The sequence below is a fragment of the Strix aluco genome, chromosome Z (assembly GCF_031877795.1).
Source record: "Strix aluco isolate bStrAlu1 chromosome Z, bStrAlu1.hap1, whole genome shotgun sequence".
In the NCBI taxonomy this organism is placed as follows: domain Eukaryota; kingdom Metazoa; phylum Chordata; class Aves; order Strigiformes; family Strigidae; genus Strix; species Strix aluco.
Genome location: NC_133971.1, coordinates 72,083,119 through 72,104,877, shown reverse-complemented (window position 1 = coordinate 72,104,877; position 21,759 = coordinate 72,083,119). Strand labels below are relative to the sequence as shown.

Sequence of the window (21,759 nt, the reverse complement as noted above, 5' to 3'; positions counted from 1 at the left end):
ATCTTGTTTTGAAATTCTCACCTCAGCTAGAAAATTGTTAAGAAGTATGATGCCACCAAAAAGCAGAAAGTTGATATACAGTACAAAAGCATTATTAGAAAAGTGATGAGACAGAGAAATCTGTAAATAGTTTAGAAACTCAGTTAGCTAAAGGCATGATAATGAAAAGGAAATGCAGGAGTTCCTGGTAAGAACATTGCTGAAAAAATACAGGTTAGGAAATTTCTTATTTGCAACTTCCTAGTATTAGATAGACCAGTATACTACAAACATAGTATCAGATAATATTAAGTTGCAAAACCTATCCCATGGGTTATCTGTAAGTACACTGGTATCTGTGCAAATATCTGCATTGTAGTTATACCCATAATGCTTTTGACAGACTAATTTGCAAGATTCAAAACTTCTGAGTTTACAGGTCAACTGAAAGTAGTTGGTGTGGGTTACCCCGGTAGGCAGCTGAGCACACATAGACACTCACTCACTTCTCCCTGCTCAAGCCCAGTGGGATGGGAGAAGAGCAAAGGAAGAGTAAAAGCAAGAAAACTTGTGGGTTGAGATAGAAAGTTTTCAGTAACTGAAGGTGAAGTGGAAGAAGAGAGAAAGAAAACAAGAAAGTAATGCAAAGGCAATTAATGTAAAACCAATCACTCACCACCTTCCACAGGTAGACTGATGCCCAGCCTGCTTTTGAGCAAAAAATAGCTAATAGATCCAAGCCCTCCTCCTCTCCCTTTTTACTGCTGAGCATGTCATATGGGGTGAAATTTCTCTTTGGTTGGTTTGGGTCATCTGCCTGGTTGTGGCCCTCCCCCTGCCTGCTGGTGCACCCCTGCAATCTATTCACTGGGGTGGCAGAGGCAGAAACAGAGAAGGCCTGACACTGTGCTCACACTGTTCAGCAAGACCTAAAACATCGGTGTGTTATCAGCATTGTATTGGTCATAAATCAAACACACAGCATCCTATGAGCTGCTATGAAGAAAATTATCTCCATCCCAGTGAGACCCAGTACAATTTCCACTCCATACTCCATACCATTTATGTCATGCTCAAGTCCCATGCTATCCAATACAACCTCATTAACCATCCCTCCCTTCTCATCCTTTGATTTATACACAGATATCATTCCCTTAGTCTATGGGCCATTCCTGTAAAATATTCCTAAAAGGTTCGCTGAGTTAATTTAGTCCATGACTTGGGTTCTGTCTGTTACGATGATCAGTCAGGACAGGAGAGACACGATGCGTTGAGTTACTGGACATCAAAACCAGCTCAGGCTGGGTCACTGGTGCATTTGCCTTGCTTTTTGCGAGGCTTGTTCTCTGTTGGTTTAGGTGATTCCTGCTGTGTACTTCCTAAAATATACAACTCAAATAATGGGTTATTTCCCCACATGGTTAAATCTCTTGAAGTACACATCAGATTTCCCATCTTCCCACATTACCCACCAAGTGTACATAAGTCCTTGAGCAAAAGCAGTCCCACAAACAGGTTTGCCTTTTCCTGAGGGAGGAATAACCCATGTTGTCTTTCCTAGCCAGTTTGCTCCACACACTACAGGGACCTTATCTCCTTCTACAATACATAGGCGTTTTGTTTGGGCAGGTCCAGGTCAGTTAGCTAATCCTCTGGTATTAATTAACCAAGTGGCTTCTGCTAAATTTGCATCCCACTGCTGACACACTCCAGTGCCCGTTGCTTTCAGTGTAGTATTTAACAGTCCATTGTATTGTTCAATCTTTCCAGAGGCTGGTGCGTGATAGGGAATGTGATACACCCAATCAATGTCATATTTCTTGGTCAGGTGCTTATGAGATTGTTTCAGAAATGAGTACCATTGCTTCCTGGGGTGCCATGTCACCACAGAACTTGCTTTTCAAGACCTAGGACAGTGTTTCGGGCAGTGGTACGGGTACCATATGGTGTTTCAGGTGGTGGTATGGGTACCGTTCTGTCCACTTTCCTTGTTCAGCAATATCTAGGGCCAGCAGGATGGCTTTCACTTCTGCATATTGACTTGATTCATCTTTCCCTTCAGTAGTTTCTGCAACTTGTCATATGGAACGCCACACAGCAGTTTTCTGCCTCCAGTGGTTTGCCACAATATGACAGGACCCATCAGTAAACAGAGCCTATTGTTTCTCATTTACTGGTAATTTATTACACAGTGGGGCCTCTTCAGCATGAGTCATTTCCTCAGGCAATGCTCCGAAGTCTCTGCTTTCTGGCCAGTCCATGATCTCTTCCAGGATTCCAGGGCAGTTGGAATTCCCCATTCAGGTCCATGGTGTGATTAGCACTACCCACTTACTCCACATAGCACTGGTTGCATGATGGGTAGTGGGGATATTTCCTTTGAATATCCAATGCAGCACAGACAGTCGTGGTGCCACGAGAGGTTGGGCTTCAGTACGGACTACTTCTGAAGCGCCTTGCATCCCTTCTACCATATTCTGTTAGTAAGTATCTCCTTTTCAGTTGGGGTGTAGTGCACCTCAGATCCTCTGTGCCCACAGCTCCAAAACCCTAGAGGTCAACCTTGGATCTCTCCAAGTGCTTTCTGTCAGAGGCTCCAGTTGAGGACATGCTCCCTGGCACCAGCATAAAGCACATTTCTCACACTTCGTCCTGTCTGGACTGGCCCAAAGGCTACCGCACGAACAATTTCCCAACTGATCTGTTCAAATGCTTGTCACTGCTTGGGGACCCAGTTGAAACAGTTCTTCTTTCAGGTCACTCCATAGAGAGGACATAGAAGTTGACTATAACTTGGAATATGCATTCGCCGGAATCCCACAGTGCCTAGGAATGCCTTTTTGTTAACTACTGAGGACTTGGCTCTTACCTTACTAATCACATCTGTTAGGTTGTGATGACTCCCATCTTGACATTTCATTCCCAAAACTAGATTTCTCCTAAAGATCCTTTGACCTTGTTTTATGGCAAAACCTCATAAGAATCTGAATTTTCTTTTCCCTTTCTCAAACACTTCCTCAGCTGTGTTGCCCCACACAGTGATGTCATCAATGCACTGCAAGCTTTCTGGGGCTTTGTCGTGTTCCAGTGCAGTCTGGATCAGTCCATGGCGAAAGGTAGGGTTGTGCTTCTACCCTTCCACGGCAGTCAATTCCAAATTGGACACCCTTCCACATCAAAGCTAACTGTGGCCTGCACTCTACTGAAAATGGGACTGAAAAAAATGCATTGGCAATATCAGTTAAGGCATATCGTTCAGCTGCTTTTGACTCCAGTTCATCCTGGAGTTCTAGCATGTCCAGTACAGAAGCACTTAATGGTGGCATGACTTCATTCAGGCCATGACCGTCCACTGTAAACCTCCATGCTCTGTCAGACTTTTGCACTGGCCCTATGGGACTATTAAAGAGCAAGTGAGTCTTGCTAATCAACTGTTGGCTCCTGAGTCGACGAATCAGCTCCTAGATGGGAATGACAGCTAGGATTATACTGATGCCAGTACACCATCATGGTAGCAACTGGCACTTGCTGTTCTTCAACAGAAGGATCATCCAAGAAGACAGGCAAGGTAGACAGCTGATTACTTCTCTGAATCCACAGTGGCTACATCAAAGGCCTAATGGTACCTCTTTGGATCCCAGAAGTACCCTGTTTTGAGAGAGCAAATGTCAAGGATATATGGGGCCTTTGGACTGGTGACAATAGGATGTTTCTGCTACTTATTCCCTGATAGGCTCACCTCAGCTTCTAACACAGACAACAACTGGGGTCCCCCATCACTCCAGAAATCCAGATGTGTTCTGCCCCCTTGGACCCTGATGGCATTAGGATACGCTGTGCACTGGTGTTCACCAAAACCAAAATAAATCTAATTATCCCTTTCCTCCACTTGGCCGGAAGGAGGGCACCCTATTCCCAACAAGAGCATTTACTACCTGACTCCTGTAATTGCAAACAGAAGTCTTTACACCATGAAAGAAGCCCATGTGTCTCTCTGTTGCCCAGGCTATGTACAAGAACTATTCACAGGTGTGATCCTACTGCAGACCAGCACGGTCCTTCCATGGTAAAAGGCATGGGGTTCAGACCCACATGGACATAAGTCCACTGGGTCAGTATCAGAAAGAGAAGAGGGGTCCTCAGCCCATCTACTGCATCTCAGGAATTGCTCGACAGCAACCGGAGCAGTGATGTTCCTGGAAGGACCCTTTTTAACCACTGCTTTTTCCCACAATTCACGTACACAAACTTGAAGGACCAAGGTAGGTGCACCATCCCACTTCCTCATATCCTCCCCACAGTCACACAGATAGAACCACAGGGTGGCACAGGGCGTGTGCCCATGATTCCCTTCCCTTTGAGCAGACAAAGGCTGACTTGTGGTAGTTGAGATGTTGGGCTATAGGGGCAAGAAGGGAGAGAGATTATCCACATTCTCTTTGAGTTGCTGGACCTTGTGGAACAGTCTTTCCACAGCTGAGATGCAGGCCCATAGCAGGGAGGGGGAACAGAGATTCTCTTAGAATCGCCGGAGCTGGCAGACCAGTCTATACAAAGTTGGTGCCTCAATGTCAGCCCAATCCATCATTGCTAGGTTGCTGGTGCATGATGTTGGTGTGCTCTGTACAGACTTCTGCCACACAGATCATATGCACTGTACATCATTTGGATCTCTGGGGGCCTGATTGTCCATGACACTGTAGACCACCTCCACCACTGCTGATTCCCTCAGACACTGGATACCTTCCTTTGTGGTACTCCCCTTGCCTCAGTGGGTTACAATATCTTCCTTAAGAGGGTACCTTGTCTTCATGCTTGGTAAGAGACACCTCTGGAAGTTGCGGGTGGCTGCCCCTCCTCTGATCCCTCTGTCAACCCCACAGTCCCTAGTAATGGACCTCAGCTGCTGTGCTTCCTTACCTCCTAGTTCCAGACTGTAAGCCCTACTATTCCAGCACAGGAGCAAGCAGGTAGCAATTCGCTCACCTTGTTGATGGACAAAATCTTTCCGCCTATCTTGCAACTTGGTCATGGATAGGGACTGGGTAGTTTCCGCCTCTTATGATTTCTATCTCTTTCCTCCCCTGTCCTGCTGCAGAATAGGCTGCCTCTTCTGATTCTTCCTCTCTTCCACTCTCAGGAGATGCTGCTTCTTCTCTTACTGAGTTGGCCTGTTTCCACTGTTTCTTCTTGACTACAAGCGCAACTATTACAGCTGAGGGTTTGGTCTCTGGTTTAGTCTCTGTTTGTGTGGCCTCAGAGCAAGAGACCTTCTCAGCGCCTGTCTGTGGGCTCTTAGATCCAGAGACCATCTTGCATCTCTGAGGGCCCTGGACAGTGGCTTGATAGGCATGGGTTAAGTCCCAACACAGCCTTAGAAGTCATTGTGTTTCACCTTGCCTCCTTCAAATGGTGTATTAGCTTGCTGGGTTTACAAGCCTTTTCAGGCATGAAATCCCAAGCTACTGAAGGCAGTAACGGCCCTACGCACCTGCCCAACTCCTCCCATACACCCTGCTACCCCAGGAATCAATCACCTTAAAGCACGTTCCTGTGTGGCATCCCCAATTAGTTGTTTAACCTTATGAACAATAATCAAAATCAGGACCACAACACACTGATTACAAGAGGATATTGAGGGAACTGAGAAGTCATTGCTTCAAGGCTATAAAAGCCTATCCTGGAGGAGAGGGAAGGATAGGTGTCATTGTTTCCTCTCTCCACAAAACATCCCTTGGAGAAGAAAAGGGGAAAGTTATAGTTTCTGGGTTTGTCCATGAGATGGTTCTTGGAGTACTGGGACACCAGTGATGTGAGACTACCAAATTAGGCTGAAGGCCAGTGGTTTTATCGGAGCTCTACCAAGCAAAGGAAAACAAAGTGATAAAACAATACACTAAACAGCAAAATCTGAAAACAGTCATTAATGATTCTTGGGAGTCTGTTGTAGAGCTAGAAAGGAATCAAGCATCAGAACCTTCAAGGAAACATGTAAGTCAGCACCCAAAGTAAATATGCCAGTGTCATGATCTGCGACAGCCACTCAAATAACAACTTAACAGGTATAACAGCTAGACATTTAATCTAGCACACTCTAATCAAATTTGTTATTATTTCAAAGGCCTTAAGTCCCATGTTGGGCACCAAAAAAGGACTGTTGTGGGTTAACCCCAGTAGGCAGCTAAGCACACATAGCAGCCTGTTCACTTTCCCCCTGCAACCCCAGTGGGATGGGGGAAGAGAAAAGGAAGAGTAAAAGCAAGAAAATTTATGGGATGAGATAGAAATTGTTCAGTAAGTAAAGGTGAAGTGGAAGAAGAGAGAAAGAAAATAAATCATGCAAAGGCAATCCCTCACCACCTCCGAAGGCTGACTGATGCCTAGCCATTTCCCAGTCAAAATATGGCTAACCTCCCTGGACATCCTCCTCTCCCTTTTAATTATTGAGCATGATGTTATATGGCATGAAATATCTCTCATTAGTTCAGGTTGTCTGCTTAGCTGTGTGTGCATACGTCCCCAGCCTTTTGTGCACCTCGCAGAAGAAACAGAAAAGAAGAAAACAGAGAAGGCCTGATGCTCTGCAAACACCATTCCGCAAGATCTAAAATGTTAGTGTGTTATCAGCATTGTGTTGGTCATAAATCTAAAACACAGCACGCTGTGAGCTGCCATGAAGAAAATTAACTCCATCCCAGCCAGACCTAGCACTCTAACATAGCTAAAAACTAAAAATCTAACAGTTTAAACAGCTCAGTCTCATAGAATCATCTTGAAACTGACTAGCCAAAATATAACATTACTCTACTTATCTCTATCATGATTAAGATGGTTATCTATTCAATCATCCATTAAAATAAAGCAATATCCCAGGGATTAGACAAACAAAATTATATAAGACTGTGAATTAAATTTGTCAAATTAAGTACAGGTAAATCTAACAGTTTTACATCTTTCAAAATTGAGTTCAAGTCTTAGCAGACTGCTCTTTCACAGATATTTAAATAATCAACTTGTAATTAAATACCTGGCATTTCTTTAGTTCCCTCTTTAGCTGAAGAATTGTGATGTGATGTGGCTCTTGGCTGGTCCCAGTCCCTGTGTCAGTTTCCTGCATAGTGAGAGCTTCCTTCCTTACTTTCTGTACCATAGCGATCCAGCTCTGCAACCTGTCGCGCTGACTTCTTTTTAAGCTAACATCATCATTCAAATGAACCAGAAATGGGAAGGCTTCATCTACACAGTTTCTATAACTGAAACACTGAACCTGAAGCCGGGTGAGCTGCTCCTCAAGTGAACTGATACGAGTTCTTTCTTGATTTAAGTTGTGTGAACACTGATTACTAACTTGCTGGTTCTGCAAAGCTTCTCGAAGCAATCTGATTTCAAGTTCCATTTCATCAATCCGGTCTTGATTGGGGTTGTAATTTACAACTGGTTTATTTCTAATGTTTTTGGCTCTGTTGGCATATTTGAGGGAATTTAGAGATTCATCAAAGTCTGATGAGGATGGACTTATACATGTTATCATGACAGTCTTGGCATTTCCTCCAAGGGAGTCTTTCAGAATACGAGTGATTTTAGCATCCCTGTATGGAATATGTACACTTTTCCTTTTTGGGTCTCCCAGCGCACTGATGACATTTCCCAAGGCCAACAGACCACTGTTGATCTGAATTGATTCTTTGAAGCGTTCACCAGTATTTCCAGTCTTTGTCACCCTCTCTGATCCTGCCAAATCCACAAAATGAAACTTTGAAGCAATCATCTGGACTGATTTCCAAGATGAATCCTGTGCAGCATCAGTATTTTTCAGAGACTCTGCAGACTGTTTCTGACAAATACTGATGGTAAAAATGGCGTGAGATCGACTAGAGTGTTCATTCATTTGTGTTGTGCCTGTGTGACGAGCTGCATTGCCACTTTCCAACAGGCTTATCACTTCATCTGCACATTCTACTTGGAATTCCTTAGCACCGACAATCACTGCAAACACCAAACCAAAGAAAGTAAGAATAATTCAATTAATTCTAAACTCTTCAGCAAAAGTTTACAGCAATTAGGAATAGTCAAACTATAAACACATACTAGAGAAACATACAAGCCTGCATTGTTATGAGGTCACAGCATGTAAGCTATAGAAAAATACGACATCAATATGTGCAAAGCATGAGGTACAACACATCTGAAACCTGCAGATATTTAATATATGGGTGTATTGTGTCATAGTATTTGAAACAGTATCCTAAACACAATACACAGCTTTACTCATTTACGCATTGCTATATGCAATTTGCAATCTAGTGCTATCTAGAAAAAGTATGAGCAAAGTCAGCTCACAGGATATTTTGCCAGTTTTAAAAAAAATTTAAAAAGACTAAAAATGAAAAAAGTTTTGTAGTAGAAATGATTCTTAGCCTATGGTAAGAACAGAATTTCTGTTCTATATAGCTTGGGTCATTGGGCTTCTTGCACAGGTACCTATTGGTAATCTAATAATATGGAAGTGTACTTCTACCAAGTACTCCTACCAAGCATATTTTTTGTCCTTTGTTTTAATGAAGGATGGAAGATGTCCTAGCACAACCTACTGAAGCTGACGTGAACTGTACTGAAGAAGAGAAATAGATTAAAATATTTCGTGGGATCCTTATGAAGCAATGATATTGTCTGTAAGATTTGTGCTAAATTAGGGACTTCTTCCAGCTACAGACAAGAAAACCATGTCAGCTCAATGCAACAGTATATTAATATTAGAGCAGACACAACAATTAGAATATAAAGAATAAATAAAAAACCCCACACTACACCGGATCATACAGTTTCAGAACAAAATACTTCTGCTGCAGATTCTTCCAGCATTTTCATGTAGTGTACAGAACCGTAAGATAAGGGTTAATTTCAAAGCCTCCAAAAAATATCAGATGCTACCCTTAATGAAATGTTCTCTTCCGCTCATTTCATAGTGAAAGGGGGGCAGATATTTACAGTATAAGTGGCTTAACAATTATAATTTTGAAGGGAGGTAAAAATTCTAGACAGAATTTGTGGAAGCAGTAACTGTATTCCCACTTGACCTTTTGCTGCCATTTCTGATGGAACATCTATATTGTCCACAAGCATCTAAACCCCACACTGCTTCAAATAAGCTAAACTGAGTTTATGTTCTGAAAATTTAACTTTCTTCTAGTATTAGTAATGAATAAGCTATTTCAAGAGAAGGCAAGAATAACTTGAGCACACAACTGAAACCCACCACATCAAATTTTAGAGCTGAAATTCTACCTGTATTTCCCTTTTCATCTTCTCGGATATGTAATTCTTTCACAGAGGTCTCCAACTCCAATAAATCTCGAAGTTCTTCCTTGTAAACCTCTATATAAGATACTTTCACATGGAAGTCAATGTTATGGTTTTCAGAAATATGCTGAAATAATTCCTGAATAGCCCGTGGGATTATGCCCTTTTCATCCTCTGCAACTGAAGCTAAAATATAAGCAAAGATATCACAGAAGCTTGCAGTCATTTGCTGCATAAATTACAAAGACTGAAGACTGCAATTTGTTTGTCTGTGAGATTTACTACTCATTATACTAAGGAATCTGAAGAGCTTAGTGTCCCCAAGGATTTTTGTAAATACTTGTTTTTCTGGTGTTCAGAATATTTGTCTGCATACATTAATAGGATTCAAAGTTAAGTTCTAAATTACATAATGTTATAGTCACAAAAGTAATGAAAAATATGGAATCTACTTTATTCCTACTTATTATTCCTGGCAAAACTGGCTGCTCGTGGCTTGGATTAGCACACACTTGGCTGGGTAAAAAACTGGCTGGATGGCCGGGCCCAAAGAGTTGTGGTGAATGGAGTTAAATCCAGTTGGCGGCCGGTCATGAGTGGTGTCCCCCAGGGCTCGGTTTTGGGGCCACTCCTGTTTAACATCTTTATTGATGATCTAGACGAGGGGATCGAGTGCACCCTCAGTAAGTTTGCAGATGACACCAAGTTGGGTGGGAGTGTTGATCGGCTCGAGGGTAGGGAGGCTCTGCAGAGAGACCTGGACAGGCTGGAGCGATGGGCTAAGGCCAACTGTAGGAGTTTCAATAAGGCCAAATGCCGGGTGCTGCACTTGGGCCACAACAACCCCCAGCAGCGCTACAGGCTTGGGGAGGAGTGGCTGGAGAGCTGCCAGTCAGAGAGGGACCTGGGGGTGTTGATTGACAGCCGGCTGAACAGGAGCCAGCAGTGTGCCCAGGTGGCCAAGAAGGTCAATGGCATCCTGGCTTACATCAGAAATAGCGTGGCCAGCAGGGACAGGGAAGTGATCCTGCCGCTGTACTCGGCACTGGTAAGGCCGCACCTCGATGACTGTGTTCAGTTTTGGGCCCCTCACTACAAGAAAGACACTGAGGTGCTGGAGCGCGTTCAGAGAAGGGCAATGAAGCTGGTGATATGTGGAGTGGCTGAGGGAACTGGGGTTGTTTAGTCTAGAGAAGAGGAGGCTGAAGGGAGACCTTATCCCTCTCTACAACTACCTGAAAGGAGGTTGTAGCAAGGTGGGTGTCGGTCTCTTCTCCCAAGTAAAAAGTGATGGGACAAGAGGAAAAGGCCTCAAATAGCACCAGGTGTGGGGGGTATGGATTTAGATTGGATATTAGGAAAAATTTCTTCACCGAAAGGGTTGTCAAGCACTGGAACAGGCTGCTCAGGGAAGTGGTTCACCAGCCCTGGAGGTATTTAAAAGACATGTAAATGTGGCACTTAGGGTGGTGGCACTTTAGTGGTGGACCTGGCAGTGCTAGGTTAGTGGTTGGACTCAATGGTCTCAAGGGTCTTTTCCAATCTAAATGATTCTGTGATTCTATGATTCTAAATAAAAGCAAGATTTTAATACTTACCAAGAGTTTTAGAATAACATATTTATATCCATTTGGAAGACTTAAATCATAAATTTCTATGATGTCATAGAAATGTCTCTCAAAAGAAAAAAAGGCAAAGAGTGAGCAAGCAAACAATTAATTCCTAAAGCAGACACTTTCAAGGTAAGATAAATCTAGCAAGATCAGGAAGAAATTCTAGTTTAAGTTCCGTGTTAAAAAGGGAAATGAGAAAGAGCACTTTATATTTTTTTTTCTTCTTAGACATTTTTAGTATAGCTTAATTTATGGAGAATTTGTCTTTAGAACAGTTTAATTATCACATACACTTTGGAAGCATTTTTTTTTTTACTGTACCTTTTTTCATTAGCCCTTAAAAATGCTGCAGCATTGTGTACTATGTATTAAGTATTTAACTTGCACAAATACACTGTTCACCAGTTTAAAAAAAACCCCAAATTTCTACAACCTACCAACGTGGCCACCTCCAATGGTGTAAGTCTTCCCAGATCCTGTCTGTCCATATGCAAACACTGTAGCATTGTATCCCTCAGTCAAAGACACTAGAAGAGGCTTAATGCAAACAGTATAAACTTCTTCTTGGGTTGAGTTTTTGCCAAATACAAAATCAAAAGTGAAGACACGGTCTTTCCCAATGATGATTTGTTGTGTATTTGGGACTAATCTCACACACACTTGGTGGTTATGAAGTACTTCTTTGGAAAGCAAAGGTCTGATTCGAACTGCAACTTTAACCGGGATCTCCTCCATGCCAGACTCCATTCCTGTGCTCCCCACTCCGTATTCACAGAGTCAACAAGAAATCTGTTACCACTGCTGTGTTCACCTCACTTGCTCTTGTCTGCAACTAAGAAAAAAAGTTTTCTACATTATATAATAAATAGGAATTAATTTCTTGCTGAAGTAGAAAGTTGACATTTCCTAAAGAATACATAATCACCATTACACTCTTGAAAAGTACCTGATATAAAAGCAGCTGTATTAATAACTGTTAATTCATTAATTTTGCCTCTTTATTTTCCAAGTTAGTGGACTTATTCTCAAGTCTGAAAGTTGCCTGATTTTGTATTTGAATGTAATGCAGCCAAAGGAAGCAACAATATCGTAAGAGCTTGTTAATAAACACTGTTGATAAAGCATATGCTTACAATGAATCTTCTAATTTTCCTATTCTTGCATTCATGCTGCTCAGGCAACATAAATCAGTCAAACAAAACCTTTTTCTCCAAAAGTTGTTTGCATATACACACACGTGTTTTAAATTCTCTTCCACATATGAAGTGCCAAGCATTTGTAACTTGACAAGCACAGAGAAAACAGCTGTTACCTACAAAGGAGGTGTGATTTTAAATGTATTTAATTACCACACATAAAGCATTCCTCTGATTTTAATCTGCATCTTTCAGCATGTATGTAATTATTTTTCATTAATTATATATTTTAGCAACCATGGTTCCTTATACTGCCCCCTGCATATTCATTCTTACAGCGTAAGCATTGTGCAGTACCACAACTGTAAATATCAAGGAATAGCCTTTCTTTACGGCTGTCTTTCATGACCATTCAAAAACCCTCACAGGTACTGCTGGATCCCAAACACATTGTTGTTTGGGTTTTTTGCTGGTCTAAGAATCTTTGCAGTGCAAGGGAAAGTTTGCTGAAGTTCCCGCTTGCTGAGCTCCCACTCATTGCCTTTAAGAAAGCTGTATTGCCAAACTGGCAGAACTCATCAGCTAAGTGCCCAAAATTCAAGTTTGTTGGAAACAAACAGCTTTAAACAGTTGTTGTGGTTGCAAAGAGAAGAGCTTTCTCATTTCATTTTATTCTATTTAGTTTGAGAACCTGGCCATCCAGAGCTAAGAAACTATTGGAAGTTGAAAAAAAAAGAAGCCCCATGTTATTCACAGAATAGAAATAAAACAAAGAAGCAAAGCATGAGACTGAAATCAGACTCATATCATAAAGGACATGGTGATCAGAAACAGCTATATATACTTACTAACTACAGATTCAAACCACATTTGATCTATTTCTGGTTTTATTTATCCAAGTGCATTATTTTTATCCCCTAGCAATTACTGTTTTAAAGCACTGACATTACCCCCTCCCTTTTAAAATTGTATTTAAAAAAATTAAACCGTCACAGGGAAAAAAAAAAAAAAAAAAAGACAAAGCGTGAAATTCTACTCACTAATTCATAAAAGAATGCGGGAATATGAAATAGATGTATACCAGAGCTACATAAATACTCTGGTGTCGATACACCTTATGCTCTTGGCTGCCAGAAAGCGCGAACAAGTAACGCTGGAAGGCTTTTTGCTGGCAGCGGTATTTTGAGAGCGGGTCGAGAGATCTTCCACGTTTGCTGTGTCTCGCAGTGCTTTTACTCCAAACCTGAAAGGAGCCGGGAACGGGATCACGCCTGGGTCTCGGGAGCCACCCGGGGCCGCGGAATCCAGACGCCCGGGATGGCGGGGCCGCGGAGCCCCGCTTACGGCTCCGGCGCGGCCCGCCGTCCCGCGGCTCCCGCACCGCGTCACGGACGGCTGCCGCCGGGCGCGGACGGAGGGGCGCGGCAGGGAGGGCGGCAGACGGCGGCGGCGGCGGCAGGCGGCCGGCCTCTCCCCGTTGTTTACGGCGCCTCGCTAGGCAACGGCGGCAACGCCCGGCGGCGGCCTCCGCGGCAGAGCGGCGCCGCCGCGCGCCCCGCCGCCCACAGCGCCCCCCGACGGCGGGAGGCGGGCGGTGCGGCAGGCAGGGCTCCCGCGCGGCACCCCCCGTGACACGGCGGCCACGCCCCCCGCGATGTGCGGCGGTTTGGGCAGCCAGGGGTCAGCTCGCCCGGCGCCGCCGTCAGATGTGTGCGAACACGTGTGTGTACACAGACACAGACCTCGGGGCGAGAGTAATAAACCTCTGTTAACACGGATCGTCCAGCAAAACTTACACAGTTCGTCACCGCCACGGGAAGATTCAGAGAAAAAAAAAAGCAAGTAGCGAACACATCATCAGAAAATAAGCGTTTCATTTAGCAGTTCCAAAGGAGTATGTGACAAACCATCATACGAAAAGACTAATGGCGATTCAAAAGATAATGCACCAATGCTATAGCTATCAGACTGGACTTAGTAATATATACACCGTACTCGGTGAAACGGAGTATCTTTCATCTCCTCCCTGTGATCCCTCGCATAATCCCAAAGATGATAATCGAGTAAAACCGCATTGATCTTGTCACGCATGTCCTGACCCCTCTTCTCATAGAGCTTCAGCAGGTGCTGACAAATCAATGCACAACACCAAATGGAACAGCCACGGATCTCTACCTCCTCTTTATCTCCAGATTGGAAAATGGTTCCTGCAGGACACAAGAGACAGCAATCCAATTACATTCAAGCGACAGAAGCCCCGGGACAGCCTGAATTTGCCTTTTTTTTTTTCCCCCTGCACACTTAATCTAGAACTGCTATTTTCATGACTTAGACTGCAACTGCTAACAACGTTGCTATACATTTTCTACTGATTACTTTAATTTCGCCTAGGCACTTGTAAGTGTACTCCCATTCAATCGTAACAACATCCTGTATTCTAAGAAAGCGGTTTAAGAAAAGAACAGCTGTTTGGGTTATACTGCACATTACATGACTATTTCTTTGCTTGGGGAAACAAAAAAGATAGTCAAACATAATTCCAATAGTATACTTTCTGCTAGGATAACTAAGACTTAAGAATTAAAAACAAAAAAACTATATATATAAAAATATAAAGGCACCCATTTATCTGAATGACTTCAATGGTAATGTCCTTATCGGGATTCATGAAAAAGACGAATCGTCTACATGATCTATTTAATATATTGTAAGTAGCTCAGACAGAATCTATTGTACAGTCACTTCCTAGCTCAAGGATAATCCATTGTACAGCATTAATGGAAAAACTCACTAAAGCCTTAGGCCACAAGTATAAGAAATTTCTTTTAACGAATATATAGAGAGATATATATATCTAGGTGCATATATATAAATGGCCATTCTGTTAAGATTCATGGATGACTGCATTCATCTGTTTATCCTGCTGTGTAATTTTAAAATTGCATAATAGTAGTCCTACCTCTAAATACAGTAATTTTACAGTGGAAAAGGGATTGGTTTATGGTTTTACTCACTGAAGTTCGTAGTTAATAAGTACTGGAAGATGGAGCCATGCTTAAAAACAAGACTCTAGTCTTATGCAATTAACTTAAAGCAATCTTTTTTTTCTAATTGATGGTTATATCAATCACCCTGCTTGTCATTAGCAGTTCAGTACACATAAAGAGGAATCCCCATGCTTTTACATCATCTTTGAACTAAGGAAGATCTTGTTGCTTCTTTTATCTAAACCTCAAAAGTCACAACTATACTCATGCTGAAAAGTTTTTGGCAACAGCAACCCTTCAGAAACTCAGAAATCAACTGGCTTCGAGTCCCTTTAATCCTTCCCTTACCACTGTTTAATCCAAGAAAGTTAGATCTTTACAAAAACATAACCTTAAGATCTCATTCAAGATCACTGTTAAGAGTGTAAGTTCTTTCCTGTTCCCTCATCACTACATAAGAAGTCCTTGTTCCCTGGAGAAAAAAAAATACACATAACCCCTTACATGGACAAAACATTAAATTTTAAAAGTAGCTTTAGTCTACAATATCAAGAGGTAAGATTACTTGATGTTAGTAAAGGAGGAACAAACCTTCACGTAGTTTCTTCATTAGTTCTTCAGAATACTTCATTGCTTTTAAGTGAACAAGAACTTGAGGAATTCTATAGTCAGCAAATATAGTCAGAGTAGAAATGTCATCAAAAAAGCCATCTCCTTTGCCTTCTAATACACTCCATGTATCAGCCACAAGTATTTGTGCCCGTTTGTAGAAAGACACCTTTTTTTTCTGATGAAAGAAATTTATGAATTATTTAAGTGCCTGAAAGATGAATAATTACAGCAAGTTACATGTACAGAGACAGGCAAGAATTACATTGTTCTATTAAACTATCATTCAGTTAAGCAAACATATTAGTTAGCTAAAACACAATAAAAGTGCAACACTCAAACACCTTAAAATCCAAACACTATCATACCACAAACAAATATCATATGGAATGCTCATAAATAAATTGAAATGAAAGAAAAATAGAAGTCACAGCAGTGGAATGAAAATTGTTTAGATTCCGCCTGGATCTCAGAACACATTAATGTTGGTTTACTCCCACTTGGCAAATACTGTAGTTGAAGTCCAGCAAACATTCATTCTTTCAGAAACCCTGGAGTTCATCCAACCTTTTATTTCAAGGAGAGAAGTGTAAAAGGCATGTATCAGATCAGACAATTAAAACATTTCATTAATCAATTTACTCATTAAGGAAACAAAATTCTAGTGAAAACTTTAGCGAATGCTCCTCTGTGTTGTTGTATAGTGTATCTTGAAAGTTAGAGAGCAAAATTAATTCCAGCAGAAGGTGTATTCACAAATATGAGATTTTCTAAAATGCTATGCATGGTTCTATTTTTGTCATAAACTTTTTTGCTGGTGCTAATCCTGCAAAGATTCACATGCTTTTGTGACTACTCAGAAGGGGAAAAACTAAAGATATGCTACAATCTGTATGTTGTTGAGGTTTTTACTTTATGGTGAACATAATGTGTGAAGATAAATCCGCATCTTTAAGAAAAAAATGTATTAATGGGTTGTGGTTTTTTCCTCCCTTTATAGCTAGATGAGATTTTCGACTTTTGGTAATGTGCGTTAAACGACAATAGGCAACTGAAATGGCTAATCTGAAATATAAGTAGGTGGGGATTCGACTTATCTCCAGTTTTATTCTGCCACCCTTTGTATCACCACAATTTACAAATGTCATTTTTTAAGCTAATTTAACTTTAGTTTATTGCCAAGACGTTACAACTATTCCTGAGAGCAAAGCATATTTTTGTCATTAAATGCTATTCTCCAAAACCACTGAAAACAAGATGTCCGACTGTGTTTCACAGAACAACTGCGGCCAAACAGCCTGAAAACTCCTTCCTTTCCCTGTGCTTCATTCTATACTTGACACAGATGCACAATCTTACTCCTAGAGAGCATACACAGTTTTGTATGTTAAATAATAAAACGCCATTTGAAACATCACAACAGGAAGTAAATAATTAACAGACCAAATCCCATCATGGCTCTTACTGCTAGATAATGGAAATCAAGGACATCGCACTTTTATAGCATTAAGATTTTTCCAATATAGTAAAGAACAGATAGTCTCCAGCACCACACCATTTTGCAAGAGCAGAGTACAGGAGAATTCAAACAGAACTTTTCATCTCATGCTGAAATGCAATTTGGAAGAAAAATAGTGTCTGGGACTTGCCATTGAGCTGATGAATTTATAATTTAATTGTTTCTATTATTGTTAATTTTTGTGCTGCACAGAGTTTCAGAAGTTTATGAAATATCCTCAATATGAAAAAGGCTATTAGGCATTTCTAGTAAATTCTCCCACTATTCTTTTCAACAGAAAGCAAGGAAAGCATGAGGTGGATGATACTATGTCTCAAAGATAGTATCATTTGTCCAGAAACAGAACATTTTACCAGATGGCAATACAACTACACTTTTCTGCCGCAACACCCTCACTTTTCAGAAAAAGCTACCCTATATAGTGAGACTTGTGTCTCCTCTCCATTACAATGAGCCAGTATCAGGACATATAACTAATTATGACCTACTGATATTAAAAGAAGGAGTATTGCATTGGCAAAGAGCAAAATGTGATAGCACAGCTAGTAAAAAAAAACCAAAGAACAGGAGGATCATGAAATTTTACCACCTCAGTCCCAGGTGATGGGCAATAAAAGATAAACATACACAATGTCAATGACTGGAAGCTTGGAAAGGACTCCACTATGTCTATGTCAGAACATGAAAACTCTGATATGTGACTATAACATAGTCTAAAATTTAAATTTCTGTCAGGATTAAAATTCAGCATAGCATCTGAATATGAACTGTCCACCCAAGGACAACAAGGTTTCAGGGATTTTGGCTTTGATTTGCAATTCACGTTTCAGAATCAAAAGAACATTGGCAATTTCTATAATTACAGTCAGTAATGTGTAATTATGGAAAATATTTTGTGTATGAGTTTGGAAGAACATATAGCCAAAGAACTGTGTTAAATTTAGAAGTTCCCCTAGATGGTCAGAACGTAGGAGAGCTGTGGTAGTCTGTGACAGTATGATTCTACCGTAGAATTTATTTTGTAATCATATATATTTCTACTATGGAGAGTTGCTGAAAAACACTGGTTTGCTATTGGATATCTCACCACCTTTTCAGTTCCCTGTGGCCCTTTATTGAAGGCAAAAGTCTTTATTTGTGAGAGCTGAACCTGCTGCCATAGAAAGGATGTTGATAATGCGATCCATGTCACCTCGCATTAGGTGCTAACACCGATTTTTTTTTTTTTTTAAACAATTAGGGTGTAAACTTGGACTACATTATTTCACCCACCTTCAAAATACACATCTTGCTTAGTGAAAGCAGAAAAACAGCTTTCATATGCACACTATCTCAGTGCTTACAGTCTGGGATCATTTTTAGAACATCTTTTCATTCTGTAGTCTGCTGCTGCTTTTAAGGAGACTTGCCTTACAAAGCACTCAGCATCACCTCATGAAAGACATTACATCAGTGAATACAGTCACTATAAAGATAAGAAAATACTCTATCACTCTACTTGGAAAATATTTCCTTTTTGATAATGAAAATTGTCAAAAAATTACTTTATATGTAAAAAATCCCCAAAAATCAAACCAGTAGCTTCAAAGATTAGTTAGAAAGAACCTCTGATTTTTCATGCAAACATATCTTGCTTCGTAGCAGGACACAAAGGAAAATAAAATCGTGCCACCTGCCGAAGGGCAGATTTAAGTGATAAATGCAATAGGTTCAAAGTTCCAGTTCGAGGCAGTTACCTTGAAAAACAGCACAATTAGTACAGGCTACACTCTTCCTAGAATAAAGTCTTCTGGACATAATGCCGTAACAGCTGAATACTACTGTAGATGGAACTGAGCACAGGAGCAGCTACATATGTCACTGATGCTAAACAAAGATCATGCCTGCATAGGCAAAACCAGAGACAAAGAAAATACCAGATTGTCTCTGTTTACTTTCCATCGGTTTCTTTCAGGAAAACAACTCCAAAACGCTTCAGTATACTGTCAACCCTGACAGAAGCATGGGTTACTTCTGGCCTATAGTCATTGGTGCAACACCTGTTGTATACCTAAATAAATTAAAACAAAGTGATGAAGACATTGACAGTGTATGACAAAAAATTACTCCTCTGGGGAAAAAAGTGACTCTTGTAATTAGAAATACATTCCTGACTAGTTACGGACTTAAGACAGTCAAGATTGTTTTACTGTTAATGAATTCTGTGATTTTGTTTTCAGAGGTTTAGACTGATAAGAGAAATAAAATCTCAGTAATTTTCCCCCAGCTTAACAAAAAAAGTATACCGTGGTCCAAGAGTATTATTTAAAAAACTTCTTCCCTGTCTGTATGACTCATAATTAAGATCAACTCCTTCAAAGTCTGATTTTCCTTTCATTACACTGACCAATACTTTCACTGATTTGAGGCAAAAATATTTTAAAAACCCTCATTTCCCTTCCTATTTCCCTTAAATTTTACTTTTGAAAACAATGAATTCCACAGAAACGTTTCTGGTCACCTTCTGTTTCCTGGATTAAAAACCCCAACAATTCACAAATATTAGATGAATTCTGAACTGACTATCCTCTCAGAAAAAAATTACACAGACAACCTAAGAGCTATCTTTTAAAGTTGCAATCAATAAGGGGTAAATTCTTATTATAAGAAATTCAATGTTAGAACTAGCTTACCTCAAATACAGCTTCATCTCTGTAAGAAGGAAAATTCTCCAGTACTAGACGTAGTAGTTTCTGAGCACTTTTCTCACTCTTTTTAACACAGGTGAGGAAAGAGCCTCCAAACTTCTCTAACAGTACTGTTCCGCTTTCATTCAACACCCGATGTCTTTCTTCAATCAAAGGCATGGGCGCTTCTGTGTCAGAGCGAAATACATGCCTAACTTGATCAAGCGTCATAGTGGCAAAATATGAGGCGCTGGTAATAGGTATTCCTTCAGAAAAGTAAAAAGAAGATGTTTAGGCTATCATAACATATCCTGAGACCTAATGCAGTGGCCTGCTACAAGTGAGAATATTTATACAGTAAGATCTAAAGAGTATCAACTCTTAAAATCACCTGAGTGTTCAGTGATAACCGCACTCACACAGCTGCTTAAAACTAAATGTGTTTGCACACAGTGCTACCTTCTACAGATAATAATTTCCAACATGCAACCACAGAACCTTTCTAACTTTGTATATGTAATTTTTCCCAACTGCTTAGCCATCATCTTTGAGAGTGGTGTTTATGTAGTACACTAGCAAATATAGCTAGTATACGGTTAGTATATAGTCAGCACAGCCCTGTTTTGCCTTAACTCCTAACCATGTTGTGCATTCACAAAAATTATCTGCACGCAAACCTTCTCTTTAGCTTACAAACAAATATATAGGAAACTAATTAAAAATTCCATCTATACCTACAAATAATTTTTTTTTTTTGGATGACAGCAACAAGAGTGAGCACTAAAATACTGGTTTTGGAGGCATATGGGTTTTCAGACTTACTGGAGCCACTTTGATACTAGAAGATTCTGAGTTTAGGCCTCATTTTCTCCTTTGTCATGGAAAATATGCAATTTATCTTAAAAACACAGGTGAAATAACAAAAGTCACGAACGGCTGACTACAGACATTCCTTAAAATGTTTTTAATGGAAAAGAGATAACCAAATTAGAGCCGCAAGTTAATGCGGTTTCAGTACAAGGTATTATTAAAGTACTTCCAGTTACCTCCCCCAAGCTCTAGGGGACGGCCTGCACATCCAGATTTATCAGCACAGCAACAGTTTGCAGAAAGGGCTCCTGTTTCTGAGTACCTCCTTTACTTTATACTCATCGCTCAGTTTCTAACGCCCCGCCCGCCCCTCCCGGCTGCTCGCCTGGGGCCCGCCGACCGGCGGACGAGGGGAGCTCCCTCCTCTGACGCTCACTAACCGTCGTCAAGGGCCCTGTTGACGGCGGCACAGAGGGACCAGTAGCCGCTGTACGTTCTACCCTTGTACTTCACCAGGTACTTCTGCTCCTCCTGCTCGGACCAGAAGGAGAAGTTGAGGGTGTCCACCAGGAACACCCAGTCCACGGCCTCCTCGCTGGCGGCCTGGGGGTTCAGCTCGTGGAGGGTCTTCCACCCCGCCAACCCGAACTCCTTCGCCGAGGCTTTGTCAAACAAACTCTCCGCCACGCGCCGCACCTCCTCCTCGTCCACAGACACATCTTTGCTGTGGGCGGCTATAAACTTGGCGGACTCCAGGGGGCACGGGAACTCCATGCTCGGCCGCCTCCCTGTGGGCAGGAAACACGTACACTTTCAAGGACAGCCCCTCCGTCCCGCCTCGTCCGGCCCCGGCCCCGGCCCTGGCCCCGGCCCGCCCGCCGAGCACCGAGGGGAAGCGGCTCGGCGGCAAGCGGGCTCCCCACCCCGCCAGGCTCCGGCGCTCTGCACTCACCGCCGCCGGGGAACGCGGCCGCCCCTCAGGCCCTGCCCGTGCTGCCGCTGCCGCCGCCGCGCACTGCGCAGGCGCACGGGCCGGGGCGGAGCAGTGCACCACGATGGGCTCCCCGCGAAGTGGCCCAGGAGCGGCCGTCGCCGCCCGCCTCCTCCCGGGCGCGGGGAAGGACGCCCTCCGCAAGGCCG

General features: G+C 41.9%; 2 protein-coding genes across 4 annotated transcripts in view; both read right to left on the bottom strand.

Annotated features, from left to right (window-relative positions):
- KIF27 (kinesin family member 27) overlaps positions 1–13,446 on the bottom strand; it is a 31,776-nt gene extending 18,330 nt beyond the window's left edge. For all 3 annotated transcript variants that reach the window (XM_074812256.1, XM_074812254.1, XM_074812255.1), the window contains exons 1-4: positions 13,069–13,446; positions 11,330–11,724; positions 9,265–9,465; positions 7,007–7,965 (exon numbers count right to left, since the gene is read on the bottom strand). In XM_074812256.1, coding sequence (XP_074668357.1) covers positions 7,007–7,965; positions 9,265–9,465; positions 11,330–11,639 — 1,470 coding nt within the window. In that variant the 5' untranslated portion in view covers positions 11,640–11,724; positions 13,069–13,446. The remainder of the gene's footprint in view (positions 1–7,006; positions 7,966–9,264; positions 9,466–11,329; positions 11,725–13,068) is intronic.
- A 436-nt stretch (positions 13,447–13,882) lies between these two features.
- On the bottom strand, positions 13,883–21,646 carry QNG1 (Q-nucleotide N-glycosylase 1). Its single transcript, XM_074813155.1, has 5 exons — positions 21,572–21,646; positions 21,060–21,407; positions 19,816–20,075; positions 15,607–15,802; positions 13,883–14,235 (listed from the first exon to the last, which is right to left on the bottom strand). Exons 2-5 carry the CDS (start codon positions 21,391–21,393, stop codon positions 14,003–14,005), a joined length of 1,023 nt encoding a protein of 340 aa, XP_074669256.1. The 5' UTR covers positions 21,394–21,407; positions 21,572–21,646; the 3' UTR covers positions 13,883–14,002.
- Between the last annotated feature and the right edge of the window lie 113 nt (positions 21,647–21,759).

Excerpts from the sequence above, each read along its gene's own strand:
- QNG1 (XM_074813155.1), bottom strand. The coding sequence starts at position 21,393 with ATGGAGTTCCCGTGCCCCCTGGAGTCCGCCAAGTTTATAGCCGCCCAC. Across the intron at positions 20,076-21,059 it reads CAACAGGGCCCTTGACGACG|GAATACCTATTACCAGCGCC; the intron begins GTTAGTGAGCGT and ends ACTTTTCTGAAG. Across the intron at positions 14,236-15,606 it reads AATGAAGAAACTACGTGAAG|GAACCATTTTCCAATCTGGA; the intron begins GTTTGTTCCTCC and ends TGTGTCCTGCAG.